This window comes from Mytilus californianus, unplaced genomic scaffold (genome assembly GCF_021869535.1).
Source record: "Mytilus californianus isolate M0D057914Y unplaced genomic scaffold, xbMytCali1.0.p SCAF_9, whole genome shotgun sequence".
Classification (NCBI taxonomy): Eukaryota; Metazoa; Mollusca; class Bivalvia; order Mytilida; family Mytilidae; genus Mytilus; species Mytilus californianus.
In genome coordinates, this window is record NW_026262745.1 from 81,214,594 (window position 1) to 81,235,088 (window position 20,495).

Sequence of the window (20,495 nt, forward strand, 5' to 3'; positions counted from 1 at the left end):
AAGTGAGCTTTTCTCATCACTTGGCGTCCGTTGTCCATCGTCCATCATCGTCCGTAGTCTTTAACTTTTTACATTTTGAACTTCTTCTAGAGAAACACTGAATGGAATGAAACCAAACATGGCATGAATGTTCCTTATGAGGTGCTGACCAAGTGTTGTTACTTTGTAGCCGATCCATCATCCGAGATGGCCACCAGCGGGGGACTTCGTTTAACGTAGGACCCTATGGACAATGCATACAAATGTCTTCTTTTAGAGAACCACTGAATGGAATGAAACCAAACATGGCATGAATGTTCCTTATGAGGTGCTGACCAAGTGTTGTTACTTTGAAGCCGATCCATCATCCAAGATGGCCGCCAGCGGAGGACTTCGTTCAACACAGGACCCTATAGACAATATATAAAAATGTCTTCTTTTAGAGAACAACTGAATGGAATGAAACCAAACATGGCTTGAATGTTCCTTATGAGGCGCTGACCAAATGTTGTTACTTTGAAGCCAATCCATCATTCAAGATGGCCGCCAGAGGGGGACTTAGTTTAACAAAGGACGCTATAGACAATACATACAAATGTCTTCTTTAAGAGAACCACTAAATGGAATGAAACCAAACATGCCATGAATGTTCCTTATGAGGTGCTGACCTAGTGTTGTTACTTTGAAGCCGATCCATCATCCAAGATGGCCACCAGAGAGGGACTTAGTTTAACATAGGACCCTATGGACATTACATACAAATGTCTTCTTTTAGAGAACCACTGAATGGAATGAAATAAAACATGTCATGAATGTTCCTTATGAGGTGCTGACCAAGTGTTGTAACTTTGTAGCCGATCCATCATCCAAGATTGCTGCCAGCGGGGGACTTTGTTTAACATAGGACCCTATGGACAATACATTCAAATGTCTTCTTTAAGAGAACCACTGAATGGAATGAAACCAAACATGGCTTGAATGTTCCTTATGAGGTGTTGACCAAGTGTTGTTACTTTGTAGCCGATCCATCAACCAAGATTGCTGCCAGCGGGGGACTTTGTTTAACATAGGACCCTATGGACAATACATTCAAATGTCTTCTTTTAGAGAACCACTGAATGGAATGAAACCAAACAGGGCTTGAATGTTCCTTATGAGGTGCTGACCAAATGATGTTACTTTGAAGCCAATCCATCATCCAATATGGCCGCCAGAGGGGGACTTCATTTAACAAAGGACCCTATGGACAATACATGTATACTAATGTCTTCTTTAGGAGAACCACTGAATGGAATGAAACCAAACAAGCCATACACGTTCCTTATGAGGTGCTGACCAAGTGTTGTATCTTTGTAGCGGATCCATCATCCATTTGGCCGCATGCGGGGGACTTAGTTTAACATAGGACCCTATGGACAATACATACAAATGTCTTCTTTTAGAGAACCAATGAATTGAATGAAATAAAACATGGCATGAATATTCCTTATTAGGTGCTGACCAAGTGTTGTAACTTTGTAGGCGATCAATCATCCAAGATGGCCACCAGCAGGGACTTAGTTTAACAAAGGACCCTATGGGAAATACATACAAATGTTTTCTTTTAGAGAACAACTGAATGGAATGAAACCAAACATGGCATGAATGTTCCTAATGAGGTGCTGGCCAAGTGTTGTTACTTTGTAGCCAATCAATCATCCAAGATGGCTGCCAGCGGGAAACTTAGTTTAACAAAGGACCCTATGTAAAATACATTCAGAAGTCTTCTTTTGAAGAACTACTGAATGGAATGAAACCAAACATGGCATGAATGTTCCTTATGAGGTGCTGACCTAGTGTTGTTACTTTGTAGAAAATCCATCAACCAAGATGGTTGCCAACGGGGGACTTAGTTTAACAAAGGACCCTATGGGAAATATATACAAATGTCTTCTTCTAGAAAACTGCTTAAATAACAAAGGACCCTATGGGAAATATATACAAATGTCTTCTTCTAGAAAACTGCTTAAAGGATTGAAACCAAACATGGTATGAATGTTTCTTTTGAGGTGCTGACCAAGTGTTGTTACTTTGTAGCTGATTTGTCATTGTTCTTACAAAGTCATTTTCTACAATTTCAATGAATTTATTGGTAATTTCTGTAAATTTTACAAAAGTCTTCTGCTTTTGATTAAATTATGGGGCCAATATTAAACCAAATTTGGACTCAATCATTATTAGGGTATCTGTTATGATTCTAATCTATTTTTACATGATTTCCAAAACCAAAGTAGAATCAGGTGAGCGACACAGGCTCTTGGGAGCCTCTAGTTATTTATAAAGTTATTCAATTAAGATTAATTCAGTATTTTATTATCACAATAAAATATTCATCTGGCATAATTTATTTAAAACTGAGAATATGCCAAATGATTTAATTTCTTCTTTAATTTTTGTGTCTCAAACTCGCAGTTCTCTCATATCATCTTTACCAGATGTTATTCACACCTTGAACGGTGAACCCTGGAGGCTAAAATACACTTGATTGAAGATCGAATGCTTATCTTTTAATTACCGTGAATTTAACCACGCCTTCACCAGGTATTGTCAGAGTAAACTACACACATTGTATTAAATACCTGTCAACCTCTGAAACTGAAAATGCAGGTCATGACCTGCATTGAAGAAGAAAATGTAAGGTCATAACACGTACGAACTTTTTCGGTCCATTTTAGTATTAAGAGTTTTTTTATACGACCGCAAAAATTAAAATTTATTTGGTCGTATATTGGTATGACGTTGGCGTCGTCGTCGTCATCGTCGTCGTTGTCGTCGTCTGGCGTCGTCCGGCGTCGTCCGAAGACACATTGGTTTTCGCACTCTAACTTTAGTTTAAGTGAATGAATCTCCATGAAATTTTACCATGAGGTTCAATACCACGACAGGAAGGATGGGATTGATTTTGGGGGTTATGGTACCAACAGTTAAGGAATTAGGGGCCAAAAAGGGGCCAAAAATAAGCATTTTTGTAACTTCCAGACAATAACTTGTGTGTAAGTGTATGGATCTCTCTGACATTGTACCACAAGGTTCCATATCACAAAGGGAAGGCTGTTATTGATTTTGGGGGTAATTGCCTCAAAATTTTAGGAATTAGGGGCCAAAAAAGGGGCAAAAAACAAGCATTTTTCTAGTTTCATGACAATAACTTGTGTGTAAGTGTTTGGATATTTCTGAAATTATACTACAAGGTTCCATATCACAAAGGGAAAGTTCGAATTGAGTTTGGGGGTAATTGCCCGAAACGTTTAGGAATTGGGGGCCAAAAAGGGGCCAAAAATAAGCATTTTTCTAGTTTCCAGACAATAACTTGTGTTCAAGTGTATGGATCTCTCTGAAATTGTACTGCAAGGTACCATACCACAAAGGGAAGGCTGGGATTGAGTTTGGGGGTGATGAATCATAAGGGGGTTCAAAAAATTTGGGGGGGGGGGATTTTTTTTTTTTCTTTTTTTTTCTTTTTTTCCTTTTTTTTCTTTTAAAATTTTCCATTTGTAGTTGGTTATTTCTGATTAATATTTAAAAGCAAATAATAATGATATGGTAGGAGATACACACCAAACAGGATGTGTAAATTATTATATAATTAGTATTGTGCAATAGCAAGAAATTTTCAATTGCACAGTATTGCACAATAGCAAGAAATCTTCAATTGCACAGTATTGCGCAATAGCAAGAAATCTTCAATTGCACAGTATTGCGCAATAGCAAGAAAAATGGAATAGCACAATATTGCGCAATAGCAAGAAATTGTCAATTGCACAGTATTGCGCAATAGCAAGAAATATTCAATTGCACAGTATTGTGCAAAAGAAGATACTTCGTATAAATTGCTTATTTCTTGATCAATTTCAATGGGGTTTTATTCTTGAATTCTTGGGGTTCTTTAATATGCTGAATCTAATCGTGTATTAAGTTTTTGGATTTTGGGCCCCGTTTTTAAATTGATCCACATTGAGGTCCAAAGGGTCCAAAATTTAACTTTGTTTGATTTCATCAAAAATTGAATTATTGGGGTTCTTTGATATGCCGAATCTAACCGTGTATTTAGATTCTTAATTTTTGGTTCCGTTTTCAAATTGGTCTACATTAAGGTCCAAAGGGTCCAAAATTAAACTTAGTTTGATTTTAACAAAAATTGAATTTTTAGGGTTCTTTGATATGCTGAATCTAAACATGTATTTAGATTTTTGATTATGGGCCCAGTTTTCAAGTTGGTCCAAATCAGGGTCCAAAATTAAACTTTGTTTGATTTCAACAAAAATTGAATATATGGGGTTCTTTGATATGCTGAATCTAACCATGTATTTAGATTTTTGATTTTTGGGCCCCGTTATTAACTTTGTCCACATTGAGGTCAAAAGGGTCCAAAATTAAACTTTGTTTGATTTCATCAAAAATTGAATTCTTGGGGTTCTTTGATATGCTGAATCTAACCATGTATTTAGATTTGGGATATTGGACCATAATAGGTGAATGTCCAATTTAAAATTTTTAAGTTCTTAGACCACATTCATTCTGTGTCAGAAACCTATGCTGTGTCAAATATTTAATCACAATCCAAATTCAGAGCTGTATCAAGCTTGAATGTTGTGTCCATACTTGCCCCAACTGTTCAGGGTTCGACCTCTGCGGTCGTATCAAGCTGCGCCCTGCGGAGCATTTTATTTTTATATACTATAACATATACATGTACCACTGAGTTTCCTAAAAATAATCACTTTTGTATTTGATAAGTATATAAATATTTATCATTAATTAAATATCTTTCTAAAGCAATGCCTTTTATTGTTTTATTCACAATAGTTTACTTCTTTTTATTAATGAATGTCATAAACCTCAGCTAATCAATTATAGCTAATGTGCTCCTATACACAGGAGGAAGATAAACAGAAAGAAGTTAGTGTGTTTCCTTTCAGTGTAATATCTAGAGCATATGGATTTGATTTAAAGCTTTTATATTTAAGTGATAACAAAATTATTCTCTCCAACAGAAATGTATTAAAAGGTTCAAATTGTTTTAAAATGATTTTTACAGGATATTTGATATTTGCAAATGGCAAATCTTTTAATCAGGGCATAGAATTGTATGTCAAGCTTGACTGGCTTCAACTTTCTGTGGTACAATTAACAAACAATCCTCATATTGTTACTTTTCAATCAAATGTAATGTTTTGATAGCTGTCATTGCCACGGTAAATAAGCAAATTTAATTCTAATTTCAATTGTTTACCTTTTCAAAGGAAGAATGCTGAGAAAACCGAAAGTATATTTGACTTCTAAATACCGGAAACAATACCGGTCAGAAATACGGGTGAAAACAGGTCATTGTCTGAAATCCCGGGTTATTTGAATACTCGGCCGGTATTTAAAAAATCCTGAGTGAAGGGGGAAATTCTTGGGTGTAACCCGCAGAATACAGGTCAGTTGACAGCTATGGTATTTACACAGTCCTAGCGGGGAAATGTTTGCTAGACTGGATTAAAAGGTCTGAAAACATACATTCATTGTCATCACATTATCAGTTATATATGTTTGTTCAACATATCCATCTAAAAAAGGTTTTACAAAAAAATATTATTGTACGATTCACTTTTATTACTATAGGCACACAGAAATCCATAAAATTTATATCTGCCTTTACCATTAGAATTTATAAAGTTAAAAAGTTGCACGGCTGTTCGTTTAATTTTTTATGCCCCCGCCCTAGCGGTGGGGCATTAAATTTTACCCTTGTCCGTCTGTACGTCCGTAAGTCCGTTCGTCCCAAAATTGGTTTCCGTTCTCTAACTTGAGTTTGCCTCAACCAAATGTTATGAAACTTATACACAATGCTTATTACCACAAAACACAGATCAAGTTTGAATTTTGGTGGCGTCACTTTAACTGTTCTAGAGTTATGCCCCTTTATAAATGGAAAAATTGCAAAATTTTTAGTTTCCGTTCTCTAACTTAAGTTTGCCTCAACCAAATGTTATGAAACTTATACACAATGCTTATTACCACAAAACACAGATCAAGTTTGAATTTTGAAAACAGTCATGGATGTTAATTCCACTTCTGGCATGCCACAGTTTAAAAGTACGTCACAATAGACTGGTAAATTCCAATAAATGAAATTAATAATTTCCAATTTTCTTCTTTATTAGTGTTCATATCTAGATAAAACTTGGTGAATGTGTTTTTTTATGTTTTAATGAACATAATAAGATGATAAGTCAAAAATCAGAATTTTCCCTTGAAACAACTGGGCCAAATTTAACCAAACTTGACCACAATCATTATTGGTGTATCTAGTTTCAACAATGTGTCCGATAACCCACCTTTCAACCAAGATGGCCGACATTGCTAAAAATAGAAAATAAGGCTAAAATGCAAGTTTTGTCTATTATCTTGAAAACTGCTATGAATAGAGAAATTCTGACGAGGCAGAAATGTTCAGAATGTTGAGATCTACCTGCTGTCCATTTACATCAAAACTGTCAGACAACTTCTTATAGAAGTTATAGCCCTTAACACTTTTAGTATGGAATTTTTTTTAGCGCGTTTGTATAGCCAGATTTTTTAGCACGAGTGGTTTTGTGGCTGGAATTAATTTAACAAGTGCCTTCATACAGCTATCATGGCTATTTGTCATCGATTTTCGTGAAAATATTTTGAGGTAAAGTCGTATACTATTTGTGATGTGGTTTGAGCCATTAGAAAAGGAAGCAATCGTAACATTTTAGCTTTTAGACGGATGGATTTTTTTTTACTGCATGTTTACAAAATCAATGACAGAGAAGGGACGAGTTTCTTTTTACTGTTCCCGTTTTCTTGTTTTAAACTTACGTTCGATATTTTGTTTTTTTACAAAGAATAACATTAAATGTCAATGACAACACCAATGCTGATTGGAAAACTGATAAACAACCTACAATTTGAGAAGTGGCAGCGAGGGAAATCCATCATTTCCAATGCTGAGTTCATGTCAACAACAATAAAAGAGAGACAACTCAACTGGAATTGGCGGATGACAACTCTTTTATACGTTGCTGTCTCTTTGTCATAGTAATTTACCTTACTGGCAAATAGAGGAAAATTTCAAACAGAGTAACAGGCATGCATCCTAATAGCAATTTAAAAAAAAATACATCCAAAAATTAAATGAATAAATAGATGAATAAAAAAAAATTACTGCTTAAGGGAATGAAATGTTTTAGAAATTGTTATAAGGTTATTTAACAAACAAAAAAATTACAAATTAAAATTTTTGTTACTTGTCTTCTAACTTTTTTTTAGTTTTCCATTCTGGAAGGTCATTTTCCTACATTTGGTATGAATACTACTTTGTCCTTATCCACAGTTATTCTTTAGTTTTGTTCAAAGCTTTTAAATGAATAAGTTCACAAATTGAAACGGTAAAGTCAATAAATCAAAAAATGTTTCCAACAAACAACATCAAATTGTAGATTTTTTCTAACAGTATTTTTAACAGAATGGAACACAGTAAAACAATCTCTGAGACAGAGATGTTTTCCACAGTCTAGGCAGCCATATCTTGTTTGTCTACGAGTGTCTTGCTGATTATTTTTGACCCTCATGGGACAGACATGGCACCGACTTTTATTTCCAAAGGAACCAGGCAAGTGTCTCTGTGTTAGACGGTCTTCAACTGGAACAGGTGATGGACATCCCTTATGAACTGACCCCCTGTGTATCCTCCTATCCGTCCGGGTACTGCCTTTGAAATCAAGAAAGGTTATCTGTCTCTTAACAGGTCCTGGTTGATAATGAGGAGAGAGCAAAAAAAGCCTGAAGGCATTAAATTTCAACATTTCTATCATGGTAAAGAAAATCCTTTTTGGCCATTTCAAGGTTTTATGTTGAAAAACATAGTATTGTATGTACTGGTCTGCCCTATCAACCCCACCCATGTACTGTGTGTAATCACAGATCATCTGTGGACATGGTATCTTTTGTTGTTGCTGCACATTCCTCTGCACTGCCCCAACGGAAAAGTCATGTATGTTAGAAATTAAGTTAACATTTTTTTTGTCCTTCCATACAACAGCAGCTATTACATCCTTCTGTCTGAACTGCATGTCCCCACGAACATTTACACCGTCAGGGCTTTTCCTCGTTATATCTTTTGGAAGCTCTCTCATATTCAGTCTTACTTTACCACATGCCCCAGTGTTATATTTTTGAAATAAGTCTGTAAATAATGTTGGAGAAGTGAAGTAGTTGTCCATATAAACATGGTACCCTTGTCCTGTGACATTAGCCTTTTCTATGCATGTTTTAACTACATGGTTTGCCAGACCATTATCTGTCCCATTTATCCTTCCACTGTACACCTGACAGAATGAAACATACCCTGTGTCAGCTTCAGCTATTGTTCACATTTTAATGCCCCATTTGGTAGGCTTGGCTGGCATCTAATGTTTAAAAGACAATCGTCCTTTGAAGGGAACCATCACCTCATCAACTGATAATTGCCTTTTAGGAATGTACTGATTAACCATTTAATCAGTAAACATATTCATTAACATTTCAATTTTGTATAAAGCTGTATAATTGGGTTCACCTGGCTGTGGGGCTTGCTCACTGTTGGAGAAATGAATGTACCTCATGATTTGCATGAAGAGATCCCTTTTCATGACTTTACCAAAGTAAGGGGTCTCAAGGATAACATCTGTGGTCCAGTAAGATTTGATATCTGGTTTTACTTTGATACCCATCAGGAAACATAAACCAAGAAATGCTCTCATTTCTTCAGTTAAGTTGGCGTAATTTTAACACATGCAGATTTATTTTCATCAGGATGCTCCAAAATTTGTTTATTAGCTATGTTAGTATATCTGTCTGTCTCCTGTATGATGAATTTCAAGATTTCACGGGTAAACAACAATGAGAAAAAATCAACAGGCTCTTTATTTGGCTCTAATACTGTTGTAGGACCTGTATTCCTACGTAGTAGAAACAAATGTGGTAAACCCCTTTCATAATAGTTAAAATCATCATGACACCCATCAGCTTCAACTGCAGTGTCACCAACCTCATCATTAGAGGGGTCATCATCAGAAAATTCATTTTCACTTTCAATTGCATGTAATTCACCTATTCCAATTTATTCGAGCCTCTGATTGTAGCACTGTGCAAAAGCATCAACTTTGTTTTGAGGAAATCTTTCAAACTCTTCATCTGAAGATTCAGACATTTTGAAACTTTCACACGGACGACAATACTACATGGTTTATTTCAGTTTTACTATGGGGCCGCCTTTTAGCCTAGAAAATTTTGATTGGCTGCACAAAAATATGGATTAGCTAATTTGGGAGATGACCTGAAGGTTATGGGAAATTTATATGTCGGCGAAAAACCATAAACTTCCGATCGTCAACAGAGTGTAAATCAAAAACATGCAAAGGTGAAACGGAAAAAGACAGAAATTACTGGCTTATCTTTTTATTAAACACTGTCAAGTACAGATTGCAACTTGGGGTATGTAAATGGTTTAAAGATTTCGTGTGTTACGGTGAACGGTAATGAATTTTCAATTTTTAAAGCAACCATGTTGACTGCACATGTATGACAAGTTTAAAAAAATGGCTGCACAAAAATGCAAATCGAAAATGCGAAGAAATGACATAACTATGACTTTTATTGTCAAAATTTGTACATTATATATATAAAAATCTGAATCCTGTTAACATACTATGGTAACGGATGCTTTACAGCTTTACGTAATTGATCTCATATTCAAACTGAAAGTAGGCAGTACATTTTTTATTTTCCATAATGGCTTGAGGCATCACACGGCTGTTACCAGGTGATGCATTCAGGCATCATACGGCCGTTACCAGGGGAGTCAACAAATATGACTGCCATGGCTAAAAATACAACATACAGATAAATTGATTATATATCTTGCTGCTAGGCGAAGGGGGGAGTAAGGTTTACCCTTGTCCCTCTGTACGTCCGTCCAAAATTGGTTTCTGTTCTCTTACTTTAGATTGCATAAACCAAATGTTATGAAACTTATACACAATGGTTATTACCATCAAATACAGATCAAAAATGAATTTGGGTGGAGTCGCTTTCACTGTTCTCGAGTTATGTACTTTATGAATGAATAAATTGCTGAATTTGCCATTTTCACACTACAAGTTGGGCATCTTTGTCCCATGGACAAACTTCTTTTATTTTTTACTAATTTTCAAGTATATGCCTCTAATCTTTAAAAAATATAATAGTCTTAACAGATAGGTAGAAACTGTTAACAACAAAAATAATCTGTATACAAGAGCTATAGGAATGCAAATATGACAGAAACCATGGGCTGACCCCTTAAAGTAACAAATGCCCTTAAAAGACAATTTTAACCGGATTTTCGAAGGAAATATCGGTTATTAATTGGGGATGTAGGGCGGGCGGGCGGTCGGATGGGCGGCTGCCAAACAGAGTCTCCACAATAACATGAAAACGCTTTAACAAATTTTTTTCAAATTTAAATATGTTGTTTCCTGGGACTTAATGAAGGTCTAGTTCAATTTTCAAAATTTTAGTATTTCTCCTTTTTGAGTTATTGCCATTTTTAATATCCAAAATTGGTATTTTTAAATATTTTTCTCTCTTGTTATCATATTATGACTAAGCATAATGTCTTATCTCACAAAAAAAAAATTGGAGTGACAGATTTATTTGAAAATTTTCTATTTCCTCAGTGGTGATGATTATAAGCTATACTATTAGACATTTTGAAGTTAATTACATTATTAATTATTAATTAGAATCTGGGTTATATCTTAGCATATGATAATCATTGGAGTGACAGATTTATTTGAAAATTTTCTGTTTCCTGATAAGATCTGTAGGACTGTATAAATAAGGTTTGAAATTTACTAGTATGACTGTATAAATGAAGTTTGAAATTTACTGTTCATTATTAGACATTTTGTAGATAATTAAGTCTCCCTCAACCATAAATATTCTTACCCCCACCCCCCTTCAATTTGAGAATGTGCTTTTATCTTGTAGACGGTCGAGATCCCCACCCCTAAACCATATATATTCTTGTATGGGACAAGAAAACAAATCAAACGAAATATTGGGGGAGTCTTCGGGTTCACCCCCACCCCCCTTCTTTTTGAAAACTTGTAAACGGTCAAGATCCCCACCCTGAAACCATTCTTGTATGGGACAATAAAACTAATCAAGTAAGATAAAAGGCGAGTCCCCTGGGGTCACCCCCACCCCCTCCTGTTTAAGAACTTGTAAACGATCAAGATCTCCATCCCTAAACTGTATATATTCTTGTATGGGACAATAACACAAATCAAATGAAATATAGGGAGAAGTCCCGGGGGGTCACCCCCACCCCCCTTCTTTTTGATAACTTGTAAACGGTCAAGATCCCCACCCCGAAACCATATATATTCTTGTATGGGACAATAAAACAAATCAAATGAAATATAGGGGAAGTCCATGGGGGTAACCCCCACCCCCCCTCCTTTTTGATAACTTGTAAACAGTTGAGATCCCCTCCCCTTAACCATATATATTCTTGAATAGGACAATAAAACAAATCAAATGAAAATGAGGGGAAGTCCCCTGGGGTAACCCCACCCCCCTTTTTTTTGAAAAACTTGTAAACGGTTAAGATCCCCACCCCGAAACCATATATGTTCTTGTATGGGACAATAAAACAAATCAAATGAAATATAAGGCAAGTCCCCTTGGGTCACCCCCACCCCCTCCTGTTTGAAAACTTGTAAATGGTCGAGATCCCCACCCCTAAACCATATATATTCTTGTATGGGACAGTGAAACAAATCAAATGAAATATAGGGGAAGTCCTTTAAGAACTTGTAAACGGTAGAGATCCCCACCCCTAAACCATATATATTCTTGAATAGGACAATAAAACAAATCAAATGAAAATGAGGGGAAGTCCCCTGGGGTAACCCCATCCCCCTTTTTTTTGAAAAACTTGTAAATGGTTAAGATCCCCACCCTGAAACCATATATGTTCTTGTATGGGACAATAAAACAAATCAAATGAAATATAAGGCAAGTCCCCTTGGGTCACCCCCACCCCCTCCTGTTTGAAAACTTGTAAACGGTCGAGATCCCCACCCCTAAACCATATATATTCTTGTATGGGACAGTGAAACAAATCAAATGAAATATAGGGGAAGTCCTTTAAGAACTTGTAAACGGTAGAGATCCCCACCCCTAAACCATATATATTCTTGTATGGGACAAAAAAACAAATCATATGAAATAAAGGGCAAGTCCCCTTGGGACCAACACTCCCCCCCCCCTTTTGAGAACTTGTAAATGGTCGAGATCTCCACCCCTAAACCATATATATTCCTGTTTGTAATTTCAAGAAGATTTGAATGACATACAGGGTCAATCCATAGGCATCACTTATGCATATCACAAACCAATTTGTACTGGACTTTGCCCAATGTCAGGCGACCATGGGAATGACAAATTATTGGAGCTTTGTTTGGGAGACTTCGTAAATTATTTCTTGTTACTGATAATTTTTATAGATTTTGAAAAGACATTGTATTAAGGATAAATAAAATTTTGGATTTTTTTCTCTTCTTTTCTTTGGTAAATTGTTTGAAGAATTTTGTGGCAAGTTTGTTTGTTATTCTGTAAAAACTAATTTTCTGAATGCTATATTTTTTTTTTTGATGAAGAGAACTCCTTTAAAAACTAAGTTTATATTGTCTATTAATAAACATATATTTAGATTTCTGATTTTGGGCCCAGTTTTCAAGTTGGTCCAAATCGGGGTCCAAAATTAAACTGTGTTTGATTTCAACATAAATTGAATATATATAGGGTTCTTTGAAATGCTTAATCTAAACCTGCATTTCTTTTTATTATTAATAAGATAATACCACATTGAGGTCCAAAGGGTCCTAAATTAAACTTTTGTTTGATTTCATCAAAAATTTAATTCTTTGGTTCTTTGATATGCTGATTCTAACAATGGTTGAGTGTTAATTCATATCTAATTTTAGAGAACTTAGTCATCACTGGTTGTTGTTATTATATTATTGATTATAATTTGAAAAATTGCATCATATCTTATTTTAGAGAACTATTTATCCAGTTTGAGTTATTTCCCTTTGCACAGAAAATATTATGGATAAAAGTAACCTATGTTTCATTTCAACATAAATTAAATATATATAGGGTTCTTTCAAATGCTGAATCTAAACCTGTATTTAAATATTAGATTTTTTGGCCCAGTTTTCAAGTTGGTCCAAATCAGGGTCCAAAATTAAACTTTGTTTGATTCAACAAAAATTGAATTTATGGGGTTCTTTGAAATTCTGAATCTAACCATGTATTGAGAGATTTTGGATTGTGGGCTCCTTAATCAAATTGGTCCACATTGAGGTCCAAAGGGTCCTAGATTAAACTTTTGTCTGATTTCATCAAAAATTGAATTCTTGTGGTTCTTTGATAAGCTGATTCTAATATGTACTTAGATTTTGGATATTGGACCATAATAGGTATGTAAATGTCCAATTTCAAATATTTCAATTCTTTGACCACATTCATTTTGTGTCACAAATCTATGCTGTGTCAAATATTCAATCACAATCCAAATTCAGAGCTGTTTCAAGCTTAAATGTAGTGTCCATACTTGCTCAACTGTTCAGGGTTCGACCTCTGCAGGAAAATCCGGATTGCTGTCACTCTGACAGCCTCTTGTTTACTATCTTTTGAATTGATGCCTATTATTTCAATTTTTGATAGGTGAGCAAATGAGGAGCCTCTTGTTCTTGATGTCCTTTGCCCTTTTAAACATTTATTTTGCTGCCCTTGCTGTTTGTTTAATCATGCCGTTTTCATGAATTTATTAGGTTTTTGTCGAGCCTGCGAATTTTGTTGCAAAAGCGAGACATAGCGATCCTACATTCCGTCGTCGTAGGCGGCGTCCACAAATATTCACTCTGTGGTTAAAGTTTTTGAAAATTTTAATAACTTTCTTAAACTATACTGGATTTCTACCAAACTTGGACAGAAGCTTATTTATGATCATAAGATAGTATCCAGAAGTAAATTTTGTAAAAACCTACATCATAAAGCTATTACTTCTAAAGGCCCAGATGTTTTAACTAATGTTTAATGTATTTTTCATCAGATGTATAACATTGATTTTATTTATTCAGTGATTCTGTGATTGAGAAGGGAGAGAATTCACTAAACAAGACATTTGTAGAGTACATTGATGGAGCTCGTCAGTATTTAGAGAGTGAGAGTGACAAGGATCTCCCAGTATTGCAGGACATTCGTCTTCATTTCAGCAGATTCATTAGACAGCTTATATCTAATACTCCAAGTAAGATAACCTGTTTATAGAGGCCTCTTGTAAAATAACCAGTTTACAGATATAACCTGTAAGATAACTTGTTCACAGAGGCCTCATGTAAGATAACCTGTGAGTTTTTTTATTATGAAATTTTTTATTAGTTTAAAATCCAAAATTACCGGATTGTTACCAAATTTGACAATAAGCACTAGCTATACGTAAAACACGAACACATATCTATGACATGTAATTATCTGGCTTATTATTTGGTTACACACCATTATTCCGACAGCTCATTATTCTAACCCCCATTGTTCCGACAGCCCATTTTTCTGACAGCCTATTGGTCTGACAACCCACCAATCCAACAACCCATCAATCTGACGCTAAGAAATACTTATTGCGTGGTATCAGGGTAAAACAAATATGTCTGTCTGTATCATAACGTATATGTATTTACAGATGTACAGAAATTATTCTGTATATATTAAATAGGTATATAGAATTATGTTTATATTGAATTCTATATATATATATATATATATATATATACTGTAATCCGAATTCTGTATATGGGTAATTTAAATTTGTGTATAGAAGTATATTATTCATTTATTTATTTTTTCGCCTTTTTCGTATTTACGGAAATCGTTTATGTAATTGCAGAATTAAAAAAAACGTATATACAGAACTATTTCCGTATGTAAAGACTTTGAATTCCGTATATACGGAATTATTACTTAACAAATCTGTACATGCGCAATTACAGAATAATTTTTCATACAGAATTTTAATTACGCATATACAGAATTTTAATTATGTATATACAGAATTTTTATTTTATATATATAAAATGCAGAATTCCAATTACGTTATACACGGAATTATTTATACAGATTCTCATCAGACTATTTCCATCAAATAAGGTGGGGTAGAATATGATTGGTTTTATAAAACACAGAATCTATTCTGTCGATTGGATATTGTGTGGCTCCAATGGTCAAATCCAACACGCCACCTTAGGGATTAGGTCTGAAACGCTCACAAAGTTGGTGAAGGCCTATAAAAAAACTACAGAACACATCAAACTCTTTTATGTTTTACTTGTGTTTGTATTGTTATGTTCCATCCACATCTTTTGCTTATATATCTTGTTATTTTATACTCACTTCATAAGGACCCACGCTCACAAGGGACTATTTGCTATCCTTGTTGAACAAGCAATTGTTTGCATGTATCTTGTTGTCCTTCAATAACTCCCCCGCTCAGATTTTTAATCATTTACATTTGTGTTTGAAATTAAACTAAAAGCATAAACTGAACGAACAAATACAAATAGACAGTTTTACCAAAATTAACCACAAGTTCTGCAAAAGTGCAATGGGATTTCTGATAATATGCTTACCAGGACATAAAATTTGTAAATAGATGATAACCATGAAAGACTTCTTTATGCATTTAAGTCACTTTTATTGGAAAGTAAGACACATTTCAAAGAATTTAAAGGAAAGGGTGTGATTATTAGTCCCCTACCAACGAAGTCGAAGGGGACTTTAGGTTTGCACTCTGTCCGTCTGTCTGTCCATCTGTCCGTCTGTCCATCCGTCAGTCCGGCAAAACAGTTTTCCAGACTTTTTTTCTTCATGCTTGAAGATATTGATTTGATATTTGGTGTAGTGTTTTATCATGACAAGTTACAGGTCAAGTTCGATTTTCACGATTTTAGCTTTTCTCCTTGTTCAGTTAAAGCCCTTTCCCTAGAATTAAATTTTTGATGAAATACTTATTAATTACTAGATTTCTATTCCAAGGGAATTAACTCATTTTTTAACTTTCCCTAGAATTAAATTTTTGATGAAATACTTATTAATTACTAGATTTCTGTTCAAAGGGAAATAACTCATTTTTTTTTTTTAAAGATTTGTAAAAGACATTGTATTAAGATAAATGACATTTTGGATTTTTTTCCTTTTCTTTAGTAAATTGTTTGAAGAATTTAGTGGTAGGTTTGCTCCATTACAATGAATTTTTAACCGGTAGGGGACTATGTATTGCCATGCAATACTCACAGAATGCTTGTTGTCTTTATTACTTAACCCTTACCATGCAGGGGCCGTAACATTACAGCCTCCACCCAAAATAAGTTTTTTGGCTCCAATGGCTCTCCATACTTTTAGAGGTCAACTTTATGTTATGTATTTCATGCATTTGTGCATATTCCCTCAACCTAAGGCTATGTATTGTCATGTTTCTCAGGTTTAAGGTGCAGTTTGAACCCAAATACTAACCTCGTAAATTGAAATCTGATAAAACTGGTTTTTCTGGCGGGGTAGGCTTTCCTTCAGTGTCTGGGACACACAGTACAGAGGCCTAAAACTTCAAAAAATTGTGCCAAATCCCAGGCATATAACTACTGTTTGTGTTTATTATGGTAATACGCTAAGGTTGCAGGTCCAGGTGAAGCCAAAAATCGGGAAAAATTGGAAAAGTTCTGTATTTTTGGTGGAAATTACCATCTTTAGACTACCATACTTAGATCAGGTTCACTACAAACTCTGTACTTTTGGGGTCAGTGTGTTCACTGGAGTCCACTCTACATGCAGACTACAGTGAGACACATCTATCAGCATCCCTCGGTCTTCCAGGTCAAGAAACAGGACATAAAATTGTCAAAATTTACCCTTTTTGTACCTGGTGACCAACTTTATTGAATGACTTGATCACATCATGTTGTACCCGTAATCATCTTATTGGTATCATGGTAGCCATATTAAATGACTTGATCACATTATGTTGGAACCATCTTCAGTAGTGGTATCATGGTACCCATATTAAATAACTTGATCACATCATGTTGGAACCCTCTTAGTGGTATTATGGTAGCCATATTAAATGACTGGACTCTTAGTGGTATCATAGTAGGCATATCAAATTACTTGACTCTTAGTGGTATCATAGTAGGCATATCAAATGACTTGATCACATCATGTTTGAACCCTCTTAGTGGTATCATGGTAGCCATATTAAATTTAAATGACTTGATCACATCATATTGGAACCCTCTTAGTGGTATTATGGTAGCCATATTAAATGACTTGATCACATCATGTTTGAACCCTCTTAGTGGTATCATGGTAGCCATATTAAATGACTTGACTCTTAGTGGTATCATGGTAGCCATATTAAATTTAAATGACTTGATCACATCATATTGGAACCCTCTTAGTGGTATTATGGTAGCCATATTAAATGACTTGATCACATCATGTTTGAACCCTCTTAGTGGTATCATGGTAGCCGTATTAAATGACTTGACTCTTAGTGGTATCATGGTAGCCATATTAAATGACTTGACTCTTAGTGTTATCATGGTAGCCATATTAAATGACCTGACTCTTAGTGGTATCATGGTAGCCATATTAAATGACTTGACTCTTAGTGGTATCATGGTAGCCATATTAAATGACTTGACTTTTAGTGGTATCATGGTAGTCATATTAAATGACTTGATCACATCATGTTGGAACCCGCTTAGTGGTATCATGGTAGCCATATTAAATGACTTGATCACAGATGGAACCGTCTTAGTGGTATTATGGTAGCCATATTAAATGACTTGACTCTTAGTGGTATCATGTTAGCCATATTAAATGACTTGTCTCTTAGTGGTATCATGTTAGCCATATTAAATGACTTGACTCTTAGTGGTCTCATGGTAGCCATATTAAATGACTTGACTCTTAGTGGTATCATGGTAGCCATATTAAATCACTTGATCACATCATGTTGGAACCCTCTTAGTGGTATCATGATAGCCATATCAAACGACTTGAATCTTAGTGGTCTCATGTAGCCTTATTAAATGCCTTGATCACATCATGTTGGAACCATCTTAGTGGTCTCATGGTAGCCATATTAAATAACTTGATCACATCATGTTGGAACCATCTTAGTGGTATCATGGTAGCCTTTTACCTTAAGTGCTGGAGGTCGTGGGTTTCTATCCCTGGCTGGGTGAAACCAAATCTTGAACTTTTACTGCTACTCCACTAAGCAAACATTATTTAATAGTAGAAGCAAAGACTGGTAGGCATTGTATCAGAATAATGTGTCCAAGTAGAGAAACATGTTTTCCTGCTAACTGTTACCTACCGAAATATAAAAAATAAGGAGATGTGGTATGATTGCCAATTAGTTAACATTCCACTAAAGTCCAAATAAAGTAGATTGACAATACAATAAATGAAAAAAAAACAAGTTTTTTATACAGCAACTTATGACAACCACTGAATAATATTAAAATATTGAAAATCCACTGAGTGAGTCAGTCTAATACAAAGTAGGATTCATAATCATATCTGATATGTATGATAATATTTGCTACTTGATGTTAAACACCAGTCCATCACAACCTGTTTGAGGGGATAAATATACCTCATTTTAATTTTAGTGGAATACAAGAGAAGTTTACTAACCAGAGATTTGAGATACAGTCTGTTCCATCTCTTTGCTAATTGGAGTGGGAAGTTCAGCCATACTATTGGGGATACTATAGATAGGCGGTAAGTTTACCTTTAAGTCCCAAGAAAAAAATCTGAGATATGTGATACAGTCTGTTCCATCTCTTTGCTAATTGGAGTGGGAAGTTCAGCCATACTATTGGGGATACTATAGATAGGCGGTAAGTTTACCTTTAAGTCCCAAGAAAAAAATCTGAGATATGTGATACAGTCTGTTCCATATCTTTGCTAATTGGAGTTGGAAGTTTCCTCATATTTAGGGGATAATGTAAATTTATGGATAATCTTTTTTTGGCTGTGCCAGTATTCAGAAATCCAGTATTTATAGATATTGCATATGAATACAACTCATAAAGTAAAATAGTGCTGTATATATGGAAAATAATGTTTTATATATTCAACATTTTATAATAATTAAAGGTCTTTTAGCTAAAAGAAAACATTATCAGCAGTATGAAACACCAAATCTAAAAAAATAAGGGATTACCTTCCTGTCTTTATACATTGTTAGGCAGATTGGAAGATATTTATGCCCCCGCCGTAGCGGTGGGGGCATTAAGTTTTACCCTTGTCCGTCTGTACTTACGTACGTACGTCCGTCTGTACGTCCCAAAATTGGTTTCCATTCTCTAACTTGAGTTTGCCTCAACCAAATGTTATGAAACTTATACACAATGCTTATTACCACAAAACACAGATCAAGTTTGAATTTTGGTGGCGTCACTTTAACCGTTCTAGAGTTATGCCCCTTTATAAATGGAAAAATTTCAAAATTTTTAGTTTCCGTTCTGTAACTTAAGTTTGCCTCAACCAAATGTTATGAAACTTATACACAAGGCTTATTACCACAAAACACAGATCAAGTTTGAATTTTGGTGGTGTCACTTTAACCGTTCTAGAGTTATGCCCCTTTATAAATGGAAAAATTGTAAAATTTTTAGTTTCTGTTCTCTTACTTAAGTTTGCCTCAACCAAATGTTATGAAACATATACACAATGCTTATTACCATAAAACACAGATCAAGTTTGAATTTTGGTGGCGTCACTTTAACCATTCTAGAGTTATGCCCCTTTATAAATGGAAAAAATTGCAAAATTTTTATTTTCTTCTAAATATCAAGTTATTTTTAAAATTGGAGTTATCTTCCTTTGTCCATGATTATAGTTGAATCAACTACAATCAATGCTTTATACAATGCAATGTTTAATTTTGACTTCCACTGATAAAACACAGATCAAGTTGAATTTGGGTAGTGTCACTTTAACCATTATTGAGTTATGCCCCTTTATAAATAGAAAAATTGCTGAATTTTTAGTTTCTGTTCTCTACTTAAGTTAGCCTCAACCAAATGTTATGAGACTTACACACAAAACTCAGATCAAGTTCAAATTTGGGTAGCGTCACTTTTACTGTTCCTCAGTTATGTCCCTTTATAACTATATGATATGCAAGTGGGGGCATCATCTGTGTCCACATGTGGACACTATCCACATTTTTTTTAATGTTTCTAGAAGAAAGAAGAAATTTGTACTGAAGCATTACATTTTGATATTTTTCAGTAAACACTAGATTTTTTTTATAATTAGACAAATAATTTAAATGATTCTAAAATTTCAAATAATATTTCAAC

General features: G+C 34.7%; 1 protein-coding gene and 1 long non-coding RNA gene across 3 annotated transcripts in view; one reads left to right on the forward strand and one right to left on the reverse strand.

Annotated features, from left to right (window-relative positions):
* LOC127716465 (protein furry homolog) overlaps window positions 1-20,495 on the forward strand; it is a 631,222-nt gene that overhangs the window by 221,951 nt on the left and 388,776 nt on the right. For both annotated transcript variants that reach the window (XM_052222678.1, XM_052222679.1), the window contains exons 26-27: window positions 14,205-14,374; window positions 18,795-18,906. In XM_052222678.1, the coding sequence (XP_052078638.1) occupies window positions 14,205-14,374; window positions 18,795-18,906 (282 nt within the window). The remainder of the gene's footprint in view (window positions 1-14,204; window positions 14,375-18,794; window positions 18,907-20,495) is intronic.
* LOC127716526 (uncharacterized) overlaps window positions 1-20,495 on the reverse strand; it is a 331,247-nt gene that overhangs the window by 7,023 nt on the left and 303,729 nt on the right. The gene's annotated exons all lie outside the window — the stretch shown is intronic.